At 40.8% G+C, this 27,051-nt stretch overlaps 1 protein-coding gene across 10 annotated transcripts in view; it reads right to left on the bottom strand.

Annotated features, from left to right (window-relative positions):
• Positions 1-27,051, bottom strand: part of RPTOR (regulatory associated protein of MTOR complex 1) — a 257,671-nt gene that overhangs the window by 103,437 nt on the left and 127,183 nt on the right. For all 10 annotated transcript variants that reach the window (XM_067547239.1, XM_067547232.1, XM_067547233.1 and 7 more), the window contains 3 exons: positions 22,236-22,295; positions 2,588-2,688; positions 1,186-1,330 (listed from right to left, as the gene is read on the bottom strand). In XM_067547239.1, the coding sequence (XP_067403340.1) occupies positions 1,186-1,330; positions 2,588-2,688; positions 22,236-22,295 (306 nt within the window). The remainder of the gene's footprint in view (positions 1-1,185; positions 1,331-2,587; positions 2,689-22,235; positions 22,296-27,051) is intronic.

Raw genomic sequence — 27,051 nt, 5'->3', positions numbered from 1 at the left:
ATGTTCTATCCCTTCTGTGTACACAAAGATCCGGTTTCCTTTTGCACCACACTGACAAGCTAACTTCATTGTGTTATGTACAATGACAAATCCTTTTACTCAGAAGTTCTTTCAATTTAAAAGCAGCTGTGGCTATACTGTATGGGCCAATGTGCATTTCTCATTATCCCTCCATGCTTTTTATTAATTAAAGCAAATCTATGTTATCAGTAAACTTCTAATCACCGTCTGCTTCTTCCTCCAAATGATTAATGAATGTATCAAACAATGATCCCAATACTGAACTATTAACTTCTCTCCAGTCCTAGAAAACATGCAATATGACTTCTGCCACCTCACCAGTTTTTCCATGATGTGACTTTGCACCCTACTCAAACTTTGTTTTCCACTATAGTCGGATGGAAGGACTTCATCCAAAGCTTTATGAATATCCAAGTAAATTAAGCCTATTCCATTATATTTATCTATGACTTTATTAACTTTTCAGAGATTACAGAGACATCATTCTCTCGTACAGAAATTGTGTTCGCTTGACCCGGTCAGGTTTCACTTAGCCAAGCTTTGTACAATTCTAGCCTTAATTAGACAAGGCTAAGAATCATAAGGAGGGTTTTTATATTCACTCAGCATTTGTTTACGAGTCAGGAATGCATTTAAGATGCTTTCCATAATGTGAGTCATTTGCATTTCCATTAATCATCTTTAAAAAAAAAAAAAAAAAAAAAAAAGAAGCAGAGTGCTGGGAAATGAACTCTGTGGCAAATCCCAACTCCTTTTACTGTCTATTGTGAAAGTTACAAGAATTCTTCCCTTCGCCCCAGCTATCTCAGTTCTCCCCATTACTATCACAGGTGATTTATACCAGCAAAACAGAAAGGTAGCTGCTGTGCCTTTGTTTCTCTAGGTGGGCTGAAATGTTATTTAGCGGAAGTGGAGCTTTTGTATTAAGGAATTATATCAGAATTATATTAATGGGGTTCCATACACACAGGGAAGAAATACATTTGGAGATAGGTATTAAGCTACCACATATGCGTCCATTTCCAATCCACTGATTTAACTGGGAAAGTGCTGCAGTTTCAGGTGGTAACAACCTTGTATGACAGCTGCTCTTGAAATTTCCACAAGGCATCTGCACAAAGCCTTTAAAACACAGACTTTAAGCACAAGTAAGTAAAGACTTACCACATTGCATGCATATAGGTCGGAGGTAGACGTGGGCTGCTGACAGGGGTACAGTTGTAAGACCTCATAATCCTTTCTGCCAGTAGGAAGTTACGAAATAAGCTAGCCACCAGCAGGTCCTGCCTAAAGAGCTTCTGGAAGAGATCTGCAGAGAGATAATGTGTGTGAGAAACAGGTACCTTCAGTGATCTGTAAGAAGCATTTCATACCAGCAGATACACACACAAAAACACAAACAAGCTGGTCACTGAATATTTTCCTCCAACAAAAACAAAACAGAAAACAAAAGCCCAAAACTTCCTGAAATAGTTTTGCTGTCACTTGACACTCACAGAAGGATTAATGGGCATTGAGTTTGCCTGACAAGTGACAATAACATCTCTATTGAGAAGTCACAGTTAGACCTGGGCAAAGTTTTTTGACTAGTGTCTTCACCCAAAAAAAAAAAAAAAAAGTGTTTTGGTCGACCCAAAACTATTTCTGAATTTGAAATGAATTCACTGAATAGTTTCAGCCAGAAAAAAAAATTTCAGGCTAGATTAAAAAAACAGCTGAATGGGAGGAGATCCCAACCTTATGACTTTTGTCTCATTGGTTCAGGGATTCACCTTTGAATTCCAGCTCTGGGACAGGGACTTGAACTCACGTCTCCCCCACCCCAGCCACGTGCCCTAGCCACCACCCTGGAGACTGTTCCAGAGCAGGTCTCTCTTAGTCTCTCCTGTTGAAGCTGTTCCACGTTGTGTAAATGACTAAATATTCACTGTGATTTGATTGCAGAGCAGGCCCTAACCACGAGGCTACAGAGTCATTCTCCTTCTCGTCCTCTGGCCCAATGACTATTCCAATATTCTGTACAAAGTGGAAAAGCTTCAACAGGAGAGATACAGAGACACCCACCTCTGAATACCCTAGAGCCTGGTGGTTAAGGTCCTCACCTGGGAAGTGAGAGACCTAAGTTAAAGTGAATCTAGTCCTTTACAAATGCCCAGAAACAAAACATTTCAGGTTGAACTACACATTTTCTTTGACCCAAAACTGACTTTTTCGATTCACCAAATTTTTTTTGCCATTTTCTAATTCAGTTTGACCTGGATTGAAATTCCTCCCCGCCCCAATTTTTCAGAACGGCCAGCAAATGGAAAACTTTAGTTATTCATCCTGCTCTACGCCTACTCTCCCCTTAGAAAATGAATACTTTCTGCCTTTCTGTTGGTTTTCCCTTTCCAGGGCATGGATGCTTTCTTCTGCTGTCTCCCCTCAACTCAGGTTTTCTCCATCTCTTGTTATCAGGCGCTCTCTTCTTCCTTGTTTTATTAATCCCTTCATCTAACTCCCCTCCCCCTCTACTCTGAGCAGGTAGCACTTAAAATGTGGACTGTTCACTGCCAGGCAGTTCTACCTCTAGGCAGGACATTCCATGCAATGGTGTCTGTGATTGCGGTGAAGATCCAATTCAGTTCTCCCAGAGGAGTTCTCCTGTCATTCAATCTGCCAGGAATCCTACAAAAGAGACATTTTTATTAAGTGTATTACTATACATATATATCTCATACGTGCATGCACTTAGGCCATACCCAAGGCTACAGGTGTCACTATATTGTTGCTTTAATTTTACTAGTAGAAGTTGCTTTGTTCCTCCAGGTGCACCTCCTCGATTTCCTTGTTTCAGTAGGAAATCTTATTCTACATGTTATTTTACCTCATATTTTGTTCCCTACTTCTGTTTGTTGCTTTCTGCCTTTTCATCACCTGAACTATCTTAATTAATGTAGGACTCAAATGACTGAGATTCTGAATTCCTTTAACAACAGCTAAAAAGGAAAAGTTTGAATAATTAAGGTGACCCTTAAATAGTAAAACAATTGATAAAGAGCAGATAACAGAATATTTTAAATATCAGAATATGTACAGATCAGTCAGTCTGGATGCTATGCCTTCTACAGCACTACAGGAATTTGCTAACAAGCTTGCCATATCACTGAATATTTGGGGGGTGGGGTGGGGGGTGGATATGGAAGATGAGAATTGGGAAGGTACTGGAATTTGTAGGAAAGCAAAATATAGTACTGATCTTCAAACAAAGGAAAGAAAAGTGATCCCAAATATTACCATCCTGTAAATCTAACTGTTCCTTAGCAAAATGATGGGAAAAATATGTAGAGGATAATGGAATCATAAGCCAAATTGGCTTATCAAGAATGAATATTGCTGCACAAATTTCATTCTATCAAAAAAGGGCAGTAGTATCTGAATTTTCTTATGGATTGAAATTTTGGATGGAGGACCATAATCAAGAGATAATGAACAATGTGTTGAGCTGAGGGAAAGGTATTTTGAGGGCACTGCAGGGAAAGATTCTGTTAAAAACTCCAGAAAGTTTGTTCTTCAGATCAGATCTGCTGTCTCTCTCCATTTTATTCACCACCAAATACTTAAATATTTAAAAATAAACATGATAACTTTGAGCTCAAGCTCCAAATAGTCTCTGGATAAGAACTTCTCAGTGTTCACCATCCACTGGCACAAAATGATGTTCGGTCAGAAAAAACAACTTCTCAGGCAGTGAAATCATAAGAGCACATTGGGTTGAGAAATGTGGCCCTGCTGTTAAAGGTTTATGAGGCTTACTTATACTTACTATAACAGACTTACTTCACAGCTCCCTGCTGTTTGTAAGTGAATTAGAAAGGCATTGTCTATCCATGAAGCAACTGAGATTCTCTTAATTATTCAAGCCACACAACAACTGAAGCACATTAGAGGATGTGTACGCCTCATACTGAGGTCATTCAAACTGGGAGGGGTTGCAAGTGCTTTGGAGAATAGGATTATAATTCAGAATGATCTGGACAAACTGGAGAATTGGTCTGAGGTAAATAGGATGAAACTCAATAAGGACAACTGCAAAGTGCTCCACTTGGGAAGGAACAATCAGTTGCACACGTACAAAATGGGCAATGACTGCCTAGGAAGGAGTACTGCAGAAAGGGTTCTGGGGGTCATAGTGGACCACAAGCGAAATATGAGTCAACAGTGTAATGCTGTGGCAAAAAAAGCAAACATGATTCTGGGAGGTATTAGCAGGAGTGTTGTAAGACAGGAGTAGTAATTCTTCCGCTCTACTCTGCGCTGATTAGGCCTCAACTGGAGTATTGTGTCCAGTTCTGGGTGCCACATTTCAGGAAAGATGTGAACAAATTGGAGGAAGTCCAGAGAAGAGCAACAAAAATGATTAAAGGTCTAGAAAACCTGACCTATGAGGCAAGACTGAAAGAACTGGGTTTGTTTAGCCTGGAGAAGAGAAGACTGGGAGGGGACATGATAACAGCATTCAAATACATAAAAGGTTGTTACAAAGAGGAGGGAGAAAAATTGTTCTTCTTAACCTCTGAGGTCTGGACAAGAAGCAATGGACTTAAACTGCAGCAAGGGAGGTTTAGGTTGGACATTAGGAAAAACTTCCTCACTGTCAGGGAGGTTAATCACTGGAATAAATTGCCGATGGTGGTTGTGGAATCTCCATCATTGGAAATTTTTAAGAGCAGGTTAGACAAACACCTGTCAGGGATGGTCTAGATATTACTTAGTCCTGCCATGAGTGAAGGAGACTGGACTAGATGACCTCTCTAGGTCCCTTCCAGTCCTATGATTCTATGTTCATTTATGAGGGGTACATTTTGCTGTTTCTTACATGTATGCCACATTTTTCCTCCCAGTAAATTCTTAGAAAACTTGCCTCAAGTGAATATGATGTGCATCTACCTACCTATCTCTTATGTATCCATCGCTATAGCGTTCAGGTACCATCATAATAACTATTTCAAAAATATGTCAGGTAAACATTTAAACTCACTAGGTGGCTTTTTATTCCAACAGAAGGTGCTTCCTCTATCCCATAGGCTTTCTGATGAACAGGTCAGCATTCTTGGTAAGCAGTCCTGGTACACAATGGACCATCAAGAGCTGCACAACTGTGTAAGATTTTAATACACATACTGCACAAGGACTTGATTGTGAAAGAGAAATTCTCTTAATCAATATCAGAGTTACAGAGCAGGAAGAGATTTTCAATATTTTTCAACTGAAAAACTTCTCCCGCTCAAGATTTTCAGGTGCACTACAAAGGTCACCTTAAGAAGCTCCTTCTAGTCATTAAACTATCATCAAACTGCTGCTGAAAGCTTGCATTTTGGAGCCCTAGAGTAACATACAAAACCACACCACAAGCTGAGACAATGACTTTTGCCACCACTTTGGCTGCATTGAGCTTTGCTATTTTTCTGGAGTCATTTTGCCTTTTCTATTTAAACCAAATCCAGACGTTTAGGGTACAGATTATCTCAGTGTGCAGTGAACAACCATCGGACTCTGCCTAGCTATAACTATAACTTGCTTTCAAAGTAAAAAATTCAGTATAAAAATCTTCTATCCTTGGTGTTTAGTATTCTTTGAGGAGAGCAAATTCCCTTTCGCTAAAGGGTCAGGGGCATTACTAATATAATACAGACGGAGATGATCGAACAGCAGCTATTACCACTACAGCAGCAAGCTGTTCTCTGGCCTATGTGAGTTGGTGGCATCAGTCCACTCGGTTAACATTCACCTCCTCCGGTCCTCCAGCTTTGGGATACCAAGTGCAGTCCCACCTCCACAAACAGGAAGATCTTGTCAGCAATATACACAGGGAGTCTACATCATGGTGTCATATTCAAAGTGCTGAGAAACCTAATTTTCAATTTTATTTTATTTTTGAAAGGAGAAAAAGTGACACTGATCAGTTCCTAGCATGGCAGCCTTCCAAACAGTGATCTGTTGCCCATACTTCTCCTGTCTTGGGAGGCTCAGAGAAACTGCACTAACAAGGATTCTCAAAGTCTAGTGTTTGGGATGTAAGAAATCAATTTATATCTCTGCAAATACTGAAATATTTACACACGGACTCGCTCTCAAGCAAAGGAAATCTTAACAGTAGTTCAGGGTAAGTTTAGCAATTGACAAAGCAGCCTATGATTCCAAAATTATTTTGCATGAGATTGTAGCACATGGAATGTGTACTCAAGCATACATCCTTTTTTAAGTCTGTTCCCCCAGAGGTAGAGTTTAGTAGTATGGAACCAAAGTATAGTTATAACAGGGCTGAGGCAAAATGTAAAACTTTGTATTTGCTACAGTGGAGCCCAGGGTTCTAGCTATACTTAATATTCCTTCCCTCCTCAGTGAGTTGACAGGACATGCTTCCAGAAACACCTTTTCATCTAGATGGGGACCAGCAGCAAAAGGAGCTTCAAGAAAACTAAAATTATTCTTTACTCTTTACCTCAACCCAAGCCACTGGCACCAATGTCCAGGTTTCATAAGTTTAGGAACTAGTAAATTTGCAGATGACACAAAGATTGGTGGAGTGGTAAACAATAACGAAGATAGGGCAGTCATTCAGCACAAAGCAGGATTCCCTGGTAAGCTGGGACCATTAAAAAATATGTTGCCAAATGCATAGACATACATCTAGGAACAAAGAATGCAGGCCCTACTTACAGAATGGGGGACCATATCCTGGAAAGCACTAAATCTGAACGAGGTTAAGAGATCATAATGGACAAAACTGATGCCGTGGCAAAGATGACAAATGTAATTCTTGGATATATAAAGAGGGAGGTAGTGAAGAGTAGGGAGGTTATTTTGTCTCTGTCTATGGCATTGGTGAGATGAGTACCGGAATGCCGTGTCCAGTTCCGGTGTGAACATTTTAAAAAGGATGCCAAAAGGGTGCACAAAAAACCCACAAAAGTGATTAAAGGGCTAGAAAAAATGTCTTACAATGAGAGTCTTAAAAAGCTCAATCTGTTGAGTTTATCCAAAAGAAAGAAAAGGTATCTTGGATATTGTGTATAAGTATCTTTAAAAGAAGAAAATACCAGGGACTAAACAGCTCTTTAATCTACCTCAAAAAGAGCTAACAAGAATCAAAGACTGAAAGTTAAAGTCGGAGAAATTCAAATTAGTAACAATACATTTTTTTTAAATCCTGAGGAGGATTAACTCTTGGAGCAACCTCTGCAGAGAAGTCGTGGATTCTCAGTTTCTTCATGTCTTCCACTCAAGACAGGCTACTGTTAGAGATGCAGGTTTTCATCTGAAAGCTTTTTTAGTGAGCCAGATGCAGCCGCCCACTGGTGGATACCAGTCAGTGAAAACTGACCCAGGTGTGATAGCGCTGCTCCAACATGTGTTTTATGTTTAGACGAAAGGGAGGATTCAGGCCTCCTCCCCACATCAACAAACAGAATCTCACCATTTCCAGACTCAGACCTTGGACAGCATGACCTCCTGTTGCAGAGTTACCCAAATTTATCTCATCCAAGACCTGAACTGACAAGATGCCAAAAGTGGAGAGTTGCACCTAAAGTGGAGAATACACTGCAGTCGCTCATCTTGAATATGGAAGTGTGGCCTACAGAAACTACAGGTCTTAGCATACAAAGCTTCACATCTGATCCAAATGACCAGACCACAAAGCATGCTAGGACTTGCAACCTCCACAGGCTGCACTTCTGTGTTAAAGAGGAGTGGCTGTGGGCTGTTATTGGATCCACCCATTATTTCTTCCTTGTCAATTCTATCTTAAACTCCTTTTCTGGCATTAATCTGCTCCTCATAAAAAACCAAAGCCATTCATACCCAGTTTCCAACTCTCTGATTACTGCTCAAACCCTGTCTCAGAGCTAACACAATCTGGCACTCTCTCAGCAAAGCTCTTCTCTATTAAGAAAGTATCCAGGGTCACCTGTGATAAGCAGATAAGAAACGTGCAGCCAGCCCAGTAAGATGTGTGAATGGTGAGGTAACAGTCTAGTTTTACCTCATTAAAGAAAAATGTGCCACAATGTATCTCTTTGGCATGTAATAAAAAGACAGGTGGAGGAAAACCTTAGTGCTTTTCAGTTTAACGTGATACAGCCAAGTGTTTTCCTTTTCCATATAAATCTCCGTATAGACAGTATCATACTATTACAGCATAGTAATCATTGCAACCACCCTGGAAGGGACCAATTGGAGATAACACACACATACTCTTTAGACTTAAATTTTTTTAAATCTCAGCTGTTTGTAAAACTCTCTTAAAAGCTTGAAAACAAATGTCTTTATCCCTAGCAATTACGTCCTGTCAGTTAGCAAACAATAGGGTTCCTCCTACTCTGTTTAGAGAATTTGTTTTGCAAAGTTACAGAGAAGACATTCTAAACACAAATGAATATTCAATCCAAACAAATACAATATTCAATGTTAATTTTCCAATGAAATACTGACTGTAGTGTTTGACTCATCTAAAATATTTAGCAAAACTTCACAATGCAGCTAACTAGGTATTTATTTATATGCGCTAATCAGAGAATTGTTTTCCCTTAAGCTCTTCTGCATGTCAAGAATATCAACAATTTTCATCATCTTATTCTTTATTTTTACATTTGGCAAAAAATCTTGATAGACCCACCAAGAAGTACACATACCTTTGAAAACCCTCCACTTGTCCCCTCTCCCCTGTATGTCACACCCAAAATTTAGGCCCTGATCCTACCAACACAAACATGTTTAACTTTACGCATTGACTTCAGTGAGACTACTCATCTGCTTAAAATGAAGTACAGATGAGAATTTGCAGGTTTAGGGCCTTTGATTGTAAACTCTTTGCAGCAGGGACAATATCCTTCTAGATATCTTGTGACAATCTAGAGTGCTATAAAATAACTCAAGACAATATCAATCCCATACATAGTCTCAAATAAAAACAGACCACACAAAAAGAGAGAGGAGTCACAGGGCCGGAAAACACACCCAACAGAATAGATAGCCAAAAGCAGAATAGAAGCCAGCTATATCCCAATGCCCTGCTGCTGCCATTCAGATTACCCTTCAGTATGTTTCGTTTAATATAAAATTAGTGATTTCTACATGAGTTGAAAATCTGTCATTTTAAAAGAAAAACTCCACTAAGCTCTCTCTCAGTTCTTGAGTTTAGGAACTACATTATTTTTCCAGCGCCACATGATCAGTCTCAATATCTCTCAAAAATTATAGATGTATCCTTTAGCATGAAAAAAAATCATGCAGGCAAAATTAGCATCCCAAATTGGGCAAACTACCATCCCAGATTCCCCTCATCCATCCCACTCACACTTCTGTAACACACTTTCGAACTTTAAAAGTCTGGAGACAAAACTAAATGATGCAGGTGAATTTGTCATTTGCCTCATCAGCCATCTTCAAATAGTCCACACTTGCACATGTGGGAAGGAGTTCACAATGTTCTCTGCAGGATTCAGGAGGAGTCTGTCTTCCCTTGTTGGAACTCAGTATTTCTCAAGCGGCTTGAAATTAAAAGCTTTTTAAAAATTCTTGCTGTTTGGTGTGAAACTGGAGGAAAAATACACATTTCTAGAAACAGTGTTTGTTAACTGCTGCCCCAGAGGGAACACAAGGGCACATCACTTCTTTTGTGAAGCCACCACATAAATACATACTTACATTCCAGGCGATTCTATATTTTATATTAGTTATATTAGTACATATAGAATCCAAAACATTCCTTGTTCAGGCTCCTGTGTAGGGCAAATATTGAACCTAAGCTACTTGACTGTCCCTTTAACTTAATTTTCAAAGTAAGTAGAAAGAGTCCATATCAGAGCAGAGTTCAGAATGCCAAAGTTCAGTTCAGTGGGAGAGGCAGAAAGATTTCCAAGCACAGCCTTACACTTAATTCTCTGTATTAAATGTGAGATGCACAGAGATGTGTATTTTGGCTGGTACTATTGAATGACAGCTGTGAATCAGGATGCCATAGGAAGTTGCTGCCTGCAGCCATTCCCTAGAAGTAACCTGAGACTTGAATAATCCAAGTTACTTTCTTGAGAAACACTATGGGTTTTATGTTTCTGCACGAAAAGGCTCGCCACTGAAAACACCTGCTCGTTAGTAGGGCATATATTGTATTTTGGATTTGTTTGCTTTTTAAAAACCAATGTATGCAGTCAGAGTGGGTGTTAGGCCTGAACATTTCATTTACAATGCGAGGAAGCTTTGTAAGGCTGTAACCGTTGGAAGGACTTGTGCAAAAGAATGACTTCCTGTGAAGGGCAGCACGCTCTACTGGCCAGTGCATGGGATGGGAGTCAAAAGTGATCCTGCCCTACCTACTCTCCATTCTGACACCTTGTGTTACCTTGGACAGGTCGTCTCTCCATGTGCCCAGGCATAAAATGGGGATAAATCTTTTGGTACCTTCCTCCAGTGTCGGGAAAATTCATTAAGGTCTGCCAGTGCTCTGAAGATGCATGTGCTATCAGGAGCAGGGCAGGTACATAAGTGCCTAATGAGTACTCTGAATGATGTCTGTCTGCACACATATCAGGGTCTACAGATTTTCACTTGCAGCTAGCAAGCCTACATTAGAAGGTGTTTGATTGCACTGTTATTTTGCATGTTTCACAGAGAACAATTACGTTTGGAAAAAATAGAAGGATAAATCTTTGCATTAAAAAAATCAGCAATCCTTCTGTTTCTAGATGAGACATCCTGATCTCCTGTTCTGTGACAGAATTGAAGATTAAACTGCTCTTGTTGCTTGGACGACAGGCTGAATGATCCGGGAAAAGGGCTTTTATCTGATAAGAGTCAATCTCAATCTTTGCTTGGAATCAAATTTTAACTTCAGAGGGAGATTGGAGGAGCAATTCTCAACTCTCAGATGGCAAGCAAAGATTAATTCGATAATAGAGATAACTAATCAGCCAAAAAAGGAGTAAGTCCATCACCATCCAACCTCAGAAACTCAATCAACCTGCAGTGGAATTCAGCAGTACCAGCCTGTACTCATTACTTACAGGAGCTGCAGTCTAAAGGTTGGAGGAAAAATACAGCATTTCTTATTTCCTTTCTCACCGTTTTATGATAAAATAAATAAATAACTAATTGCTTAAATTAAATAGTCTCATTTCCATCCCCCTGAAGAAATCAGAGTTTGCTTTCATTTTATTTATTTTTGCAGAGTTCCAGGGAAATGAGCAGATTTTCTTTAGACTGGAGTATCTTAATTGTTTTTCAGATAAAACAATTGATCGAGATTCTCAGTGTATTTGCTACTGTAAATGCTTTTTAGCTTTTTTAGTTACGTGGCCACTAAAACAAACAAACATGGAATGAGCAGAAGGCAGCAAAGCTCCACAAAGTGTTTGTCCTGTGTGGGGTTTTGCTGCCTTTCTGGTTTCACTTCTCCTGATGTCTTTCATGTTATACTTAACAATCACTGGAGAGCCCTTGACATTGGAGACCGAGCAGGCTTCATTTCTAAATCTGGGCCAAGAATAGAGAGGAAAAGGCCAGGCTGCCTCAGATGTTGGCTGTGATTTAACATCTCTACGGTATCCATTGCTTCTTCCATCAACTATTCCTGACAGTTGCCTTTAAAAAGGTCTAAATCACTGCAGTATATTGTCAAAAGTAAGGACTACGAAAACGTCAGGGTCACTGAATTTGTGCCAGGTGCAACTGTCAATGTCCTCAGAAATTTAGCAAAATCCTATGGATTACTTTAATTACAATGGAAACATTTACTCCAAAGGAAGCCAGGTTTTCCTCCTCAGTTGGATAAAAGCTTCACCACATTAACTTTATTACTGGACATCTAATTTATATAAAATTGAGATGCACCTTAAAATATATGGTTTACATGTTACAACCAGATATTACAGTTAATATTCTCTAACGTGTTCATAAACAGTGAACGGGAAACTTCAGAATTGGAATGGTTATCCACACCCCTGATCTTCCTCCCACTAGATTCTCAGCCCAATTCTTACCATTTTCTCTTGCCACTAGTATAATCACTGATCCCCCTCCCGCCTATCTTTTAAGATCTGGGGAACGTGGCGAGGCAGCAGGTATGCTGGGCTCCAATCGCTTAATATTTGCTAGCTCTCTGGGGCTTCTGTGTTACTTGTACCTCAAAGAGCATACCTGAGGGGAATCCCAGAGGGTACAGAAGTGTCAGAATCTTGCAGTATAAATCATTCAGCTAGAAAGATACATCCTGGCACTCCAATGGTTAGTAATCAGTTCAATCAAAGGGAGCATTTCTCTCATTCCCATACAATCATGCAGCTCATACAGAAAAGACAAGATTCTAACTGATTTGGCTACCTCCTGAAACCTTGCCTTGAAACAGTCAACAAAACAGCTATAGCTCTGACAGTATTTATTCTGGAATGTTCTAAAACTTTCTGTATTTGTTTTCAGTCCATCATCTATCTTTATTAAGCAATGGATACAGTGTTGCCATGAAAACCATCTTGTTGAGTATGATCTTTACTTTGCATACACAATACGCTTTTGCAGTACAGGAGAGCCTGACTCTGTCTCTAACAATGGTGATAAAACTAAGTGCTCCGTTTCAATAAAAACTGATTTACTGCCAAACAAAAACCTTCTGGATCAGCACTCTGAAAGCAAATCTCAAAGTCTTCCTCACCCCTCAACACAAGTATTAATGAGCCACATTTTTCCAATAAGTACAATGGCAAGTTGTCACTATTATCCTTTGGTTTCTGAGATATTTAAACCCAAAATATATTGAAGGCCAAATTTTAGAGTCTTCCATTACACTGCCTAGAAAGAACTCCGGGGCTGTAAACTGCCCGGCTTTGGTCCAAAGTTTGCAGTCTTCAAAGATAAACTAAGAATTGTATTTCTTCTAAGGTCAATATTATTTTCCCACTGTTTCTCTCTCCACCTTTCCTACGCTCCTTGGACCATTTTTATTTGGTGTGTTCATGCCTATTTTAGATTACAAGATCTTTGGGTCAAGGATCTCATTGCCTTATAGACACTAGTGGTGTCAGCAATCATCTCTCTTTCCCATACACTAGGATATGCGCCTTGCTGTCTTCTGCCATGCTAGAAAAAAACTAAAACAAACCACCACCCAAACCAGTTCTAGCACTGTTTCTTTGACCAGTGTCAACAGAAAATTTTAGAATATATTACTAAGCCAGGCTGTGCATCCTATTTAAAAGAATCGTGTTTAGAGTGGTTTGGCTAATAGGGTTAGCAACAACTTTGTTTATTTAAAAATGTATTTATTTATCAAAACATGGACAGGTTTGATCCTCCTGACGCTTTCAGATGGAATGAAAGAATGTCATTGCTAGTGTCTATTGGGGAAAGGTGACGATTGGTGGATGGAGTTTGCTTCAAATAGATGAGCGAGAATTTGCTGGACATGCTAACCCCTAGGAAAGAAAAGTGATAAAAGCAATTATCTTTGACTTCAGAAGTAATGGAAGGGAGCCGAGAACAGAGTTTTGTGTAGTGAGAACGGTTTGATTCTGACAACTATAAAAGGCCCTTCGTGGAATTCTAGGCAGAAGTGAGAGTCACAGAAAGCCTGGTTCTCCTTTACTGAAATGTGGCTGGTGCACACTGGTATCCAAGGAAGCACACAGCAACCACCAGGGGAAATTAATTTATACACAATCAAAGACTGTTAAAGGGAGGATGATCACATTCTGAATGCCAGAGTACATGATCAGCAGAGCATAATGGAAAGAGGAAATCAGTGCACCAGATGTTTGAAACTGAGCTTCTTACAATTCCAGGACCTTGCTATCCAAATGCCCTGCAGCAAAGGTGTCTTCATTCCCTTCTCCTATCCGATTTCTTGGTGTGTCAACTTCTACTGAATTTTCCCTAATGGGATGGAAGTGGGAAAGAGGAAGAAAAGGGGCGAGGGGATAAGAGGCTGTTTTAAATGGGCTGGGGTTTGCCAAGCTGAGTGTGTGATTCTCCTGCTGATTGACTTCCTGCACTACAACTGGCTTTGTATTGATTTCCTCCCCACATAACTGCAAATGGGTGCTCATCATGTGAGCTGGCCAATGTCATCTCAGTCCAGTCCTGGGTCACTCTTAAATGGATACTACTAATACCAACAAATGATTTCTTGGTTTGGGATGTCTAAAAATTACTAAGCATGGCTGACCTGCTCATAATTTGAACTGGGATCTCCACAGATGAAAAACTAAATAACAAACAAATCACACTACTTTGCCTCCCTTCCAATCTACTGTTCCAAAGGCAACTCTGACTAATTGAGATTCTCTGGGTATTTGTTATTTTGTTACGTTACAGCATGATTTCCACATTTTTCCCCAATTACTCACATTCTTTCTGCTGCACAGTCTCTCGGGGTTTTGTTTTTCCCACTTCATCTCTAAATTAATTCCTGGTGAATCATTACTCATCTTATCAGTGACTAACAGACACCAGTGAATTACTGATTTCCAGCCTGTGACACTTCATAATAGTTATAATGAAAACAAAGGTAATTTTAGTGCCAAACTTGTTATTTTTAGTAATCTTTGTAAAGTGAATTTTGTGCTATTGAAAGGTGCTTGACTGACAGACCTGGAGACTTCTCTTCTCAAAACAACTACAGAACAGGTAGCAGCAAAGCAAGCTATACTGCTCCTGTTTAAGTGACTCAACCCTGATCTGCAGGGAAAACTTCGAAGGTTTAGAAGAGTGTCCATGCCCTACAGATAACATGGTATGTTTGCTAAGATGTGTGACAAAACGTTGTTGGAAAGGGAATATGATTCACACCAATTATGATGGGTTTGATACCATGTACCATTTGATCATTACAAATGATTGTGACCACTAATTCATTTTAGACAGAAAACTGAACAGCTATCAGATGACAGAGATTTTTGCTCACTAATTATATGTGTCAGACAGCAACAAATGGCCCAGCTGGAAAAAAGCACTGCGTGCCATTCTCAGTCCCCTCAGCTTCCCAAGTTTCCTAATATTCTATATGTTCCTTTTAAAAATTGTATTACTTAGCTTCAGCATTAGTTCCAAAACGTGGATTATTTTGGCTCCCTCTCAAAGGACTAATAATATAAACACACAGTAGACACAGCAACATGCTTATCATCGGGCTGCTGGGTTAGTCTAGATAATTAGAAATCTGGGCTCCTCAAAGAAGTGCAGAGTAATTTACTCCCAAACTCTGCAGCTTAATTAGAAAACAAACTCCTTTTCCAGGTTTAGAGACAGCTCAATTTTAAATTACAACATGCACTTCTGCCTGCATGTCTATCTAGACTTGTCTTGGGATTATAATAAAAACATGTGTACTCTATAATTGATATCTTTAGCTAATTATGATGAAAAGGTTTTATATCCTCAGGAACCTTCATTCAGAACACTTTTCAGGAAGGCAGTTCTTCTGAAAAGCACATTATGGAGTTATCAAAAGGAGCAAGAACTCAAAAAATTCTTGCAACAAGTGCCCCCTACAGCAGTGTGAAGAATTTGAGTGCAATGCTGAGCAAAGCTTCATTTCTCGTCTCAGCCACAGCAAAGGGAATACAGAAGATCCTCAGAGTTTACAAACACCTCAGGAAGGGACGTTGTTTATAACTCTGAACAAAACGTTATGGTTGTTCTTTCAAAAGTTTACAACTGAACATTGACTTAATACAGCTGTGAAACACTATTATGCAGAAGAAAAATGCAGCTGTCCCTTTATTTTTTTAATGGTTTACATTTAACACAGTACTGTACTGGCTTTTTTTTTTTTCTTGGTCTCTGCTGCACCTGATTGTTTACTTCCGGTTCCAAATGAAGTGTGTGGCTGACCAGCCAGTTCGTAACTCTGGTGTTCGTAACTTTGAGGTTCTACTCTACGCTACACAGGGTTTGGTGGCCACAGCAAAGGCTGAGGTGGCTAAGCAACTGTTTTGCTTTTTGATCTACGCGGGAGTCATCAGTTTCAGGTAAACTGATCCCCAAACCTGGGTAAAAAATGGCAAGCTCACTTAAGAAACAAGATGTGGTTCTAGATTCTCATGCTAAGCATACAGAAAGGATAGATAGATTTTGCTAATTTATCTGTCACTTGACCTGACATGATTTTTAGCACTTATGGTTAAGGAAGTCAAAAAAAGTAAGAAATGATTTTGCAATCTCAATTTTTGTTTATTCTTCTGCTTCTGTTGTTTCCATAGATTACTGCAATCCAGGGCATTTACTAATGTGACCACAGCATAGACAGCTACCAACTTCATGCGATTTCTATTCAGATATTACCTCTCCCGCTGGTAGAGAAGTCAGTTGTCATTTTCAATTTAGAGTTATACAAGGACTCTTAGTCCCATTTGCCTTGAAAAATTGCTGAAACAATAATTCTAGCTTTAAGTATCTAAGTTTTAGAATTATTATAACTAGAAAATCAGTAACATATGTTAACTTGCTGCTAATGTTATCGCTTTTATATCATGTGGACTCATAAGATCTGTTTGGCTATATAATTTTTATATAACGTTGCTCTAGATAATACAGTAAGATTTTAGTAACTGATTATGTCACCAATTTACAGTGTGTAGGATTTTGTTCAGACTAAAGAACAAAAATAAACCGTTCCTTCCCCTTCCCACAACATCTGCCCGTTTTAATATACTCTGACTTTTCATATTCCATTGTTTAAAATGCTGCTATTGCTACATCCATGAAACAGATTCAGGGGGAGAAGTAAGAGATACAAGTTGCCCAGGCAAGTTTAAAATGACCCTGGTAGAGAATGCAGCATTGTTGTAGTTGCGTGTCCAAGACTTGAAGAAGAGTTCTGTTTAAGCTCGAAAGCTCATCCTTCTCACCAACAGAAGTTGGTCCAATAAAAGATATTACCTCCCCCTGCTGGTAGAGAAGTCAGTTGTCATTTTCAATTTAGAGTTATACAAGGACTCTTAGTCCTATTTGCCTCAAAAAAACAAAAAGATGACCTCAGTAAGGACATGTGTATGTCACCCAGCCAAATTACATAATAAATCCATAAACCCATCTTGGCAGCCACCTCGACAACTTTGTCAATACTTAGCAGTTTAAAGACTAATCCCTTTCCCCACCCCCTTAATTTATGGTTTTATATCTTGGAGAATATTCTGAACCCTTTTGCCCGTCAGCTATTTATAAGAAGTATAACACATAGTAAGCTGCCCAGTTGCAATGCACAGATTTCCTGCATTCTCAAGTTGATCTAGTGGCTTCACATATTGTGTTCTCAGCTAGCAGTGAAACAAAAGCGATTTTCAAAGCAGACAACTTTTCTTCTCCATTTCAGTTTGAGGTACTCACATGTTTGCATTGGATAATCATTAATGGCATGTGAAGGAATGCTAGTTACAGCAGCCAATCAGATGATGGGAGTGCTGACCCTTCTTAGCTCATTAATTCTGGGTATGGTGGAAGCCTCCTGTGATGGAACTAAAACTGTTCCACTCTAATTCTAGTTCTGCTGAAAGTACCACTGCAAGGTTGAAAGCACCTTGTATCAATAGCCTGGGTTTAAAGGAAGTGCACAGCTCCAAAAGCAAAGCAAAATACCTGGCTGTTACTGACTGCCTTGTTATGCACTAGAATTTCTAGGTCAATTACAAGCCAATCGCAAGTATCTTGTCCATCAGCAGCAGCTACAGGAGACTCACACGTAAAGCAGACCAGCCATGTCTAACTCAGATACTCCTTGTTCTCAGGCAAAAAATTAGAAGAGGAAAACAGGTGAGGACAACGGTGTTCATCTGGTTTTAGTAACCTCTAGAGAAGCAGAAACCTAAAGGGGGGTGATTAGTCTTCTGTGCCTACTCCTGGAAGGGGAGGAGAGAGTTCCTCTCTCCAGAAGTAGAAATGTCACTTCCTCCCTTCTGAGCATGTCTAATCCTTTGGGGCTAGAAAAAGGAGAGCTTCAACTCTGTCCTCTTTAGACTCTTCACTTCACGGTGCTCTTGAAACGGTATGCTCCTCCCAATAGTCTACCCATCTCTGCAGTAAGGGAAGCAGGTGGTCTCCTGTTGAACGCAGGCCTTGAAAGCTTCTTTCCCTACTCTAACTTCTTTAGCCAGTAAGTGGCATACCACAGTTGGAGAGACAGATACCCTTCCCCGGGGAATATTCTTAATGACAATTAACTTCATTGTTATTTCACATGTCAGTGCTTGATAATATATTTATGTGGTACCCCCAGGAGATCTCCACTTGTATTAATGACTCCTTCAGGATTTAAAGACAGAACCTCTTAGTTTTGCTTCACAGATAGTTCAAAATCAGAACTGTTCAAGACAGCATCCTTCTGTCCTCTCCCAGTGTAAATAGGCTTGGCAGCACTTGATTTTTATTTTTTTATTTTCTAATTTTGGTTTATTTTGATCCATTTTTATTTTCAAGATTGCTCCACCAGGAACAGAGCCTCCCCCCACACTGTGTTGCAGGGATCAGGTGTCACTCACTCCCATGACAGCAGAGCTGCAGAAGGTGACTTACCTGCACAGCCGCAGGGCTGGTGAGTGCCAAACTGTGCAGGCACTCTGGCTCTTACTGACTGATGTCATTTTTCACCAGCTGCAGTGTGCCTGCTGAAATCGACGTTTACCCACAGTTACGGATAAAAATCAAATCCTGCCAAGCCTAAGTATAAGCAAAGGAACCCTCAGGCCAGGATCATCACACGCATGTTCTGAAAAAGCATTAACGGGCACTGTGTGTATTGAGATGAGACAAGTATAACCCAGTTGCAGGTTTCCTTTCTTCTCCTCACTTCCTTAAAAACACTCTTGCCCAAGGACAAGTGGCACGTACTGCCACAGGGCACAGTATCCGATGGAGAAGTGCAGCTGCTGCTTCACTGACACATTACTGAAAACCATTTTAACAGCTTCTTTTGGTAGCTTTGCTGAATTGGGCTGGGCAGGTTCCATTTTCCCTTCAATAATCAGAAAGCAAGATAGAACAAAAGATAAATACCAATGAGTCGCTTCCGATTACTCACAGATTACAAGGATTGTTGGTCCACCTTCCCTGCATCTTGCATAGTGCATTAGTTAAAAACCTGTACTATCTAAAAATATTGTAAGTTAGCGTGAAGATTTTATAGAAATTGCTTGGACAATCAGGATAAACACTGCTGTCACGTGTGGTGTGTGACTTAGAAAACTGCAACTAAAAATCCATGAAGTATATTGCAAACAGGAAAAATAAATGTGCTCAGTGTTGGTGTAATGAAAACAAACCTAAAAGCTTGACATGGCTCATGATTTAGGGCATGGAGAATGTAAAATAGTTCTGGAGATGGAGGAAAGAGCTGAATCAGTTCTCCTACTACGTTTATTGACTTTCATGAATGGATTTCTGACCCTGTTTTGCATTGGCTTCTTTACACATCTGATGAGCTGAAGAGATTTCTCTTTGTTTTCCTACGTAATCTGTCACTACCCAAGGGCCTTGCTCTGCCAGTTTTAGTCAATGGTTTGGGTTGGATCCTCACTCAGAAACATGCAGGAAAGTGCTGTCACAGTTCCGGCATTAAATGAACTCTCTATGGGTGGGGACCTGCATCGCTGTCCTTCACTGGGGATTTAGGGTTGCAGTTCCCCTATGCTTATCCCCAGCAGATCTGCTCTTAGTCCAGCACCTGCCATTCTGCTTTCTCCCAGGGTCTGAATGTGTTTACCAGTGACCAGCCAGACTTGACATTTATTTAGGACAAAAGCATTACAGAGAATGCAGATCATAAAACAACAAACAATCTAGATGCATGCCAAGCATGCCAGGCGTCATCCATCTTCCACACAGAGACCTTGGCAGGTTCCAGTCCTTCAAACCCTTCCAGCAGGGTTTGCCTAGTTACAGTATCATGTCAGTTTGAGGATCACACGAGGGCCTCTCACTCATTTCAGTCTCTTCCTTTATACCACAAGCCTGTTCTTTGTCTACCGGGCCTCCTGAACATGGTCTGAACCTGCCTATGCAATATTACTGCCTTTGACGTTGAGGTTAATAGAATTCTAACTTGTAATTGTAATAGAATTATAAGTTGTAATCTCCCACCTAAATTGTAGCTGCTGGTCATGTTTTCACACAGATCAAATTTGTGATCTCAGCGTGGCTTCCTTAATGGTTAAACAGCTACAAGCTGCTCAGGAGCCTGATATAGACCTAGCTCCTAAAGTACATTTCATGGAAGGTTTACTGGCATTGAACTATACCTTGAAATTTATTTGAGGTTGAAATGGGCAGGTTATTCAACATGGATTTACTTTACCAATGCAATAAGCCAGAAGAGAAGATAGAGCACTTTGAACTGGGAATTTTAGCTGATGCAATCCTACACTCATCACCATTGTTGCAAAATATCATTTGCTACTGGCAGTCTGGGAGCAATAAATGATAGCTGCAAGTCACTGTACTCTACAGAAACCTATTAAAAAGCAAGAAATAATACGTCTTCTGTCTCCCCAATGATTGAATACCCCAACCCAACCTCTCCGAACACCACAGAGAATGCCTTTCACCTAATGAAACAAAACCTGGAGAACTGAAGGAGAATAATTGGCTCTGGACAGTCACATGTCAGAAGTCTGAGTTTATGGCTGATTCTAATTAATCTTGACAATGAACGTTTCTCAAGGCAAACATCTCAGAAATTGAATTATCTTTTATTAATTGCTCCCAGCCAATTTAACTTAGGTACACAACAATGTTCTAAGAATAGGCAGCTTGAAAATACTAACCACATGGCACAGATCTCAGAGACCATCCATCCAAACACCTCCTACCTCACCTGATGACAAAAAAATACCTTCCTTTAAAAACTCTTTGAAAACAAAGAATGCAGTGGATGAATTATGGTTTAGTTTTTCAATAGCTGGGTGTCTTTCAAAATCTGTGTTTTGGAAAAGAGTTTACTTTGCCAGTCCTTTTTCCCTGGGCTGTCCATTAGCCAGTAGTCATGGTCAAGTATTGCTTGGATGAAAGGATTATAATAGGTATCCATGCCATTAAGGGCAGAAATATAGCACCATTATCAGACAGAAAGAACACTACCATGTGCTGAGGAAGGGACAAAATGTGTTTTGTTTGTTTCTGATTTTATACAAACACTTGCGAGTCAGAGGCTCAGGAGATTGAATGGATTTTATGGCTCACGAAAGAGAAAATGACAGCTGTGGCTAGAGACGCTCAGACCTCAGACAAGTATTGCAAAAGCTTCCCCTGCAGAGTTCCAGCACTGTGCACCGACAACAGCTCTGCCAGTGCATCTCAATCCTGGCCTGCAGTACGCCATGCTATTCCAGTCCTGGTCTCCCCTGGGCAGAACTCTACCAATACATCTGAACAGCAGAACTGCAGGAGTCATTTCAGTGCTAAGCTCCCAAGTAGTTCTACCAATGCACTCATTGACAGACTTTGGACATTCTCTACTACAGCAGCCTTTGCCTGCCTTAAGCAGAGGCTTTTGCCATGTGGTTTTATGTTGGGCGCAGGCTGAGAGTACTAAACTCATTTCACAGGTGACCTTAACGCATGTGAAATTGTAACTGCAGAAATGAAAGGCTATGAGCACTATCTAACATCTCCACCGATCCCCACTGACAAGTTCACGTATGTTAACAATGTGTGCCCAAAACAACTAGCTATGTGGCTTGACAACACTGAACTGCTACAAAGATGACCAAAGTCTGGGTTCTGGGTTGACAGTTCTCAGGTTCGTATGCGTTCAAGAGATCAGAAATGAGACCTGGGTGACTTGCAAGTTAGAAGGTCTGAGCAAAGCTCGAGGACAAGTGTAAGACTCCATCAAAACAGTGTTCCCTGCTGACCAGACACTGCATTAATTCTCGCTTCCATTGCCACTGCTTGTTCTCCCAGCCTAAGGTAAGACAACACAATGAGATACACCATGGGCATGAGAACAAATGCAAAATAAAGGACTAACGGGGTAAGGAAGTCAAAGAAAAATGAGCAGAGGGAAACCTGGTCCCCCCAGGGGAGTCTTGGACAACAGAAGCACCCCAAAGAGGTTCATGCCCCCCAAACAGACTGAAAGGATCCTTGAAGACAACATGAATAAAAAGCAATTTCCCCACGCCAACAAATCAACTATAATAATGGAAGTCAGGAAAATAAGAGTAGTTTTAATGTCATAAAATGTTGCTTACTTCTCTATTAAATCCAGCGTGACTCCTGGCACCAATCTGACACTCTTCTGCATGCAAAACCTGTGGAGAACAGAAGAAAAATATTTCACACTAATTAAATACTTAATGACAGGACTCGTGGAGGTTCTGTGGAAAGAATGAGGAAGGCTGTTATTACAGGATTTTTGCTTCTAAAATAACATTCAGGTTGGAAAACTTTGCCTCGGCATAATGAGAATCAAACAAAGCTCTCAATATTTGCCACGCTCCTGATTATGCAGTGATTTCCATCGTCACAGTGTCAAGCCTGTGGTATTATAACTGCCACAGTGAAAAGTTTCCCAACACATCGAGAGAGAGAAAAAGGGTTCACACAGTCATCCAGCTGAGTCCCTTGGGAGGGGGAGCAAGACACTAAATAAAGCAGAGCTAGTATACGCAAGTGGAATAATGATCTGGGTTGCGGGGAGGAAAAAGAGGGAGTGAGAGCAACGTGTCAAGATCAAACACCTTAGCTACATCATTTTAAAATATAAAACATCTGTGTTCTTTCTCCTGCAACTAGAGACACGACAATTTCAGAACTGCTAGCACTGAAAAATACAGAGCACAGTTAGACTGGTAGTTGGCCATATCTAGAGACTCCAAGACCAACTAATCTAAGGTGGAAAAGAAGATGCCTGCTCAATTCTCAACCGCTAGCTCCCTCTCTCCGGACTTCTTGGGGGATGTTCTTAGTGACCTTCAGTGGAAGAACTGGAAAATCCTGGTTCTGGAGAGAAAAGTAACCAGCAGCAAAACATCCATCTGAGCAGTGAGTTCCTCCACTGACTCCACTGCATCCCCAGTCCTCCTATGCAGAGTTTCACAAACCCGCGTCTCCCCTAGGGGGCCCACTCACTCACTCATCATTTCCAGCAGAATACAAATTCGCATTTTTAAAAAGGGTTCCAGCCTTTATGATTGTGGAGAAAGCCAACTGAATGGGAGCCTGAATCTGCAGACAGACTGAAACCATAGGGGAGCAACTGCCTAAGGGTTAGATCCTCATTCCAGAAACAGTCTGAGCAGCAGGGTGATTCCTTTAGGGCCAGGGAAAAGAATCCTCCACCTCCATTTCCAGGTCAATCCATGGCTGTACCACTTGCCTCCCCAATAAGTGGAGGAAGTATCTGCCCCAATTCTCCCTGGTACCGCAATGAGCAAGAACCCCAGACATCTGTTCTCCTTCATGTACCGGGAGTACACCTCTACCTGGTGGAGTTCTAGGGGGCTTCCAGCTTTTCCCGTTTTACACCACATTTTCAAGAATATGCATTGCAGCCATCTTTCTAGCCAAGGACACGGCAAGGCTCAGAAAAGCTCAATGGTGCCACAATCAGCTAGAGGTTGTTTCTGATACTCTGTGCCTTCTGTCCCAAGGGACCTTAAACTGACGTACAATTCTACACAGGGACCCCCCACACCTACTGCTGAAACACTAAACAGTGGGGTGAAACTGCATGGCAATAGTGCCCAGCAATGAAGAAAAACACCATCTCCAAAATGCAGAGGGCATTTAAGGAGGCAGAATGCAGGCAGAGATGGAATCTGACTGAGAGACCTGGTTTAATGTCCCCATTCATATAGAGTGCCATGGGATTTTATAACTACGTTGGCCAGTGCCTCCAATTTATGTCTCATCCAAAAGATGACCACACTGTTCCCTAATGACATGCTAGGGCCGTTGTACATTCATTCACTACTTAACACTGAAAGAAGAATGCCACTTTTCGATTCACCACCACCACTTTATGCAGCATCCCGTATTTTCTTCGGAGGTCTCCCATCCGAACACTGACCTGAACTCACCCTGCTCAGTTAGTGAGATCGAACAGGATCACAGAATAAGGCTGTATCGCTGCAGGCCAGTGAGAGCTGGAATGTGAAACGTTCCTTCCCTCAGGAGGGCGAGTCTGCTGCCTTCTCAGCACTCCCCGCTCCTTACAAGACACATTGTGGGAGACCAAGAACTGAACCGCAGTCGCTTGCCTAGTAGCACAGGTCATTTGCCACGAGGCAAATGGATCCTTTAGCTTCCCTTCTTACCAGGGATTCTGGCAGATGGCTCCTAAGCAGCAGGCTTTTGATTAGAGCTTGCTGCCTTAGTGGTGACAGGCCTCCCCCACGCCCCCAAGCATTCAAAATAGTGGAGCTGGAAAAAAGTATCACTGTGTCAAGCGTTTCCTTCTATTTCTAAAATAGGAAAATAAAGTACACCTTTGAGGGTCAGCTGGAAAAAGGCATTTCCCCAAACTACATACATTACGGAGCTGTCACTTAGCACTGCCATTGGGAGCTTTCGGCAATGAACTCTGGGCAAGGCATAAATAAGTTTCAGACTTCAGATATTTCCATGGTGCCTTCGGCTTCTCAAAGGCAACTGAATAATGAATAAACACAGATTGCATTTGATTAGTAAGGGAAACTCCCTTCCTCCTGCACGGCCCCTCACCACGTCTCTCTTTGGTCTTCAGCACCAGGGAAGTAGCACAGCAAGTGCTTGCGGCTTTCACGTATGCAGAGCTGGGACTGCTACAGCACTGCCCTTGTACTTCAGAGGAGATCAATGCAGGGAATGCTCTGAGCCCTCTTTTAATGAGCCCCCACTATGTCCCCACAAACTCTTTGAAATAGGCGGTCTAGTTTACCAACCCCCCAGCTAAATTAATAATGGTCGCTCTCTAGGTCCTCACTCAGAAGTAGTGATTGCCAAGAAAACGTGTGTAGGAACAGAATGTTCCTTATCTTCCCTCTGCAGTACCAATCACACAGTCACTTCCTTCGCACTGAAACATCATGTCTCAAACAAGCAGCTGTGACATCAATGACTTTAGCTCCCAAAAACGGAACCAAACTCTGGGTAATGCACATTATTTTGTAAGTTTTGTTTAACTTTTAACATACATTTAAATAAAACCTTTGGCTTCATTTGCAGTCTCCTGATGCTTTCATTTCTGTTGTGGCCTTCCCTCAAGTAGGTAACCTCTCTCAATAACTTGAAAGGCCAGTGTTCCTGATTAAGATGCAACTTTTCTGGATCACTCCCAGCAAATTCTCCTGGGAGGTCAGAAACAAATATCTTCTGCATTCATATGAGTTATAAAAATCCCTCGTACCATAAATTCATGGAAGGCTAGAAAAACAGCCCACCAATTTCACTGCACACTGAATGAGGGGGGAAACGAAAAATAATGTTATAGCAGCGCAAAGTACCTAGCTTTTTATATCAGAAGTGACAACTTTAGCAGAGTCAACCCTCTTTAAAAATACAGGGTTATGGAATCATGCTGAGAGCAGCACTACTTTGGAGTTCAACAGTCCGCTCAAGTGCATTTTATCCTGCTAAACCATGCAAAGTGTCCTCACATGCATCATTTCCAAATCAGCCTGCCCATATTAGAGGATCTAAAACCTATGTTATTGCAGACCTTTGAATCTCTCCTCGCCTGGTGGCATGATGCCAAGTCCTGACTCTCCTTCCATAATGGTAGTAAAAGAAGAAATCAGCTCATCCTGGTTCTTCCAGAGGTGAGAAGAATTTTAAGCAGGATTGGAGAAAGTAAAATATGCCCAAAAGTATCAGAGTTCCTTTTGTAATCAAGAGGCACTAACAAAAAACCCTCCAGTGCATTTCACAGATTTTATTTGAATAATGTAGAAATTCATTTATCTTTCCCTTTAGATCCCATTGGATTTTTCTCTATAACAAAATGCCACTCAGAGATGGGCTGTCTGTAGTTATCACATTATTTCTTACCAAAGATTGACTGATCTATCATCCACCCATTTACCTAAACAACTTACGAGCATTTATAGATTTATCCTCGCAACATCCTTGTGAGGTAGGGAAGTATTAATCATCCACTTTTTACAGATGGGGAACTGAGGCACAGACATTAAGTGACCTTGATGGCAAGGTCACACATGAAGTCCAAGTCCAGATCTTTGGTGTTTTAGGAAAGTGCCTTAACAATAAAACTAATTCCCTCTAATCCAGCCCATGTTCAAATTATCTAACAAACATCCTTTACTGACAAAGTTCTGTTGTTTCAAGTGTTATGCACTCCTTTCCCGTGTCCAAATACATTTACAAATAATTTTGGGCTGTTCCAACACTACTATTCAGAGAGCTTTACTACCCATGTGCTATATAGCAAGTGGTCTTCTTTAGTCTTATTTATTTCTATTTCAGTCTATAAAAAACCACATATCCCAAGCTCCTGTAAAACCCTACTGCCTGATAAATAAAAATCCATCTAAACTTCAACAGATCGGTTTTGTGGTGCCTTCTAAAGGGCAACAGATTTGGGCTATTATGGAAGTGGGAGAAGGAATTCCAAAGTCAAGGAACCATCAAGGCCAACTCCCTGCCAGTCACTCTCTCATACCAAGGAACGCCATCTTGAGAGCTTCCACTGAACTCAACGGTGCTCGCACTGCATAAGAAGAGAAGCAGCTCTTAGGGAGGCAGATCCCTAGATATTAAGGATCTTTCAAAGGTTTGAACCAATAGACAGCCAGTAAAGATCCTGCAATTGGCAGTCCCAGGCTTATGGCAAGATAGACCATTTAAACAAGAAGGCAGCTGCACTCTGCACTAGCTTCAGTTTCCAAGCTGATTTAAGATGTAGCCCTACCTATTGCAATAGTTTAATCTTGAAGTGAAAAAAGCATGGATGACAGCAGTGAGATCTGCACCACAGTGAACGCACTGTAACCTCCTGACCAGGGGCAGATGGAAACAAGCCGACCTGGTCTCTGTAGATACATGAACATCTAACAACAATTCGGAGTC

Source organism: Emydura macquarii, unplaced genomic scaffold (assembly GCF_026122565.2).
Source record: "Emydura macquarii macquarii isolate MOO-44397 ecotype Brisbane River unplaced genomic scaffold, CSIRO-AGI_Emac_v2 contig_1230, whole genome shotgun sequence".
Taxonomy (NCBI): Eukaryota; Metazoa; Chordata; order Testudines; family Chelidae; genus Emydura; species Emydura macquarii.
This window is presented reverse-complemented; position numbering and strand designations above follow the sequence as displayed.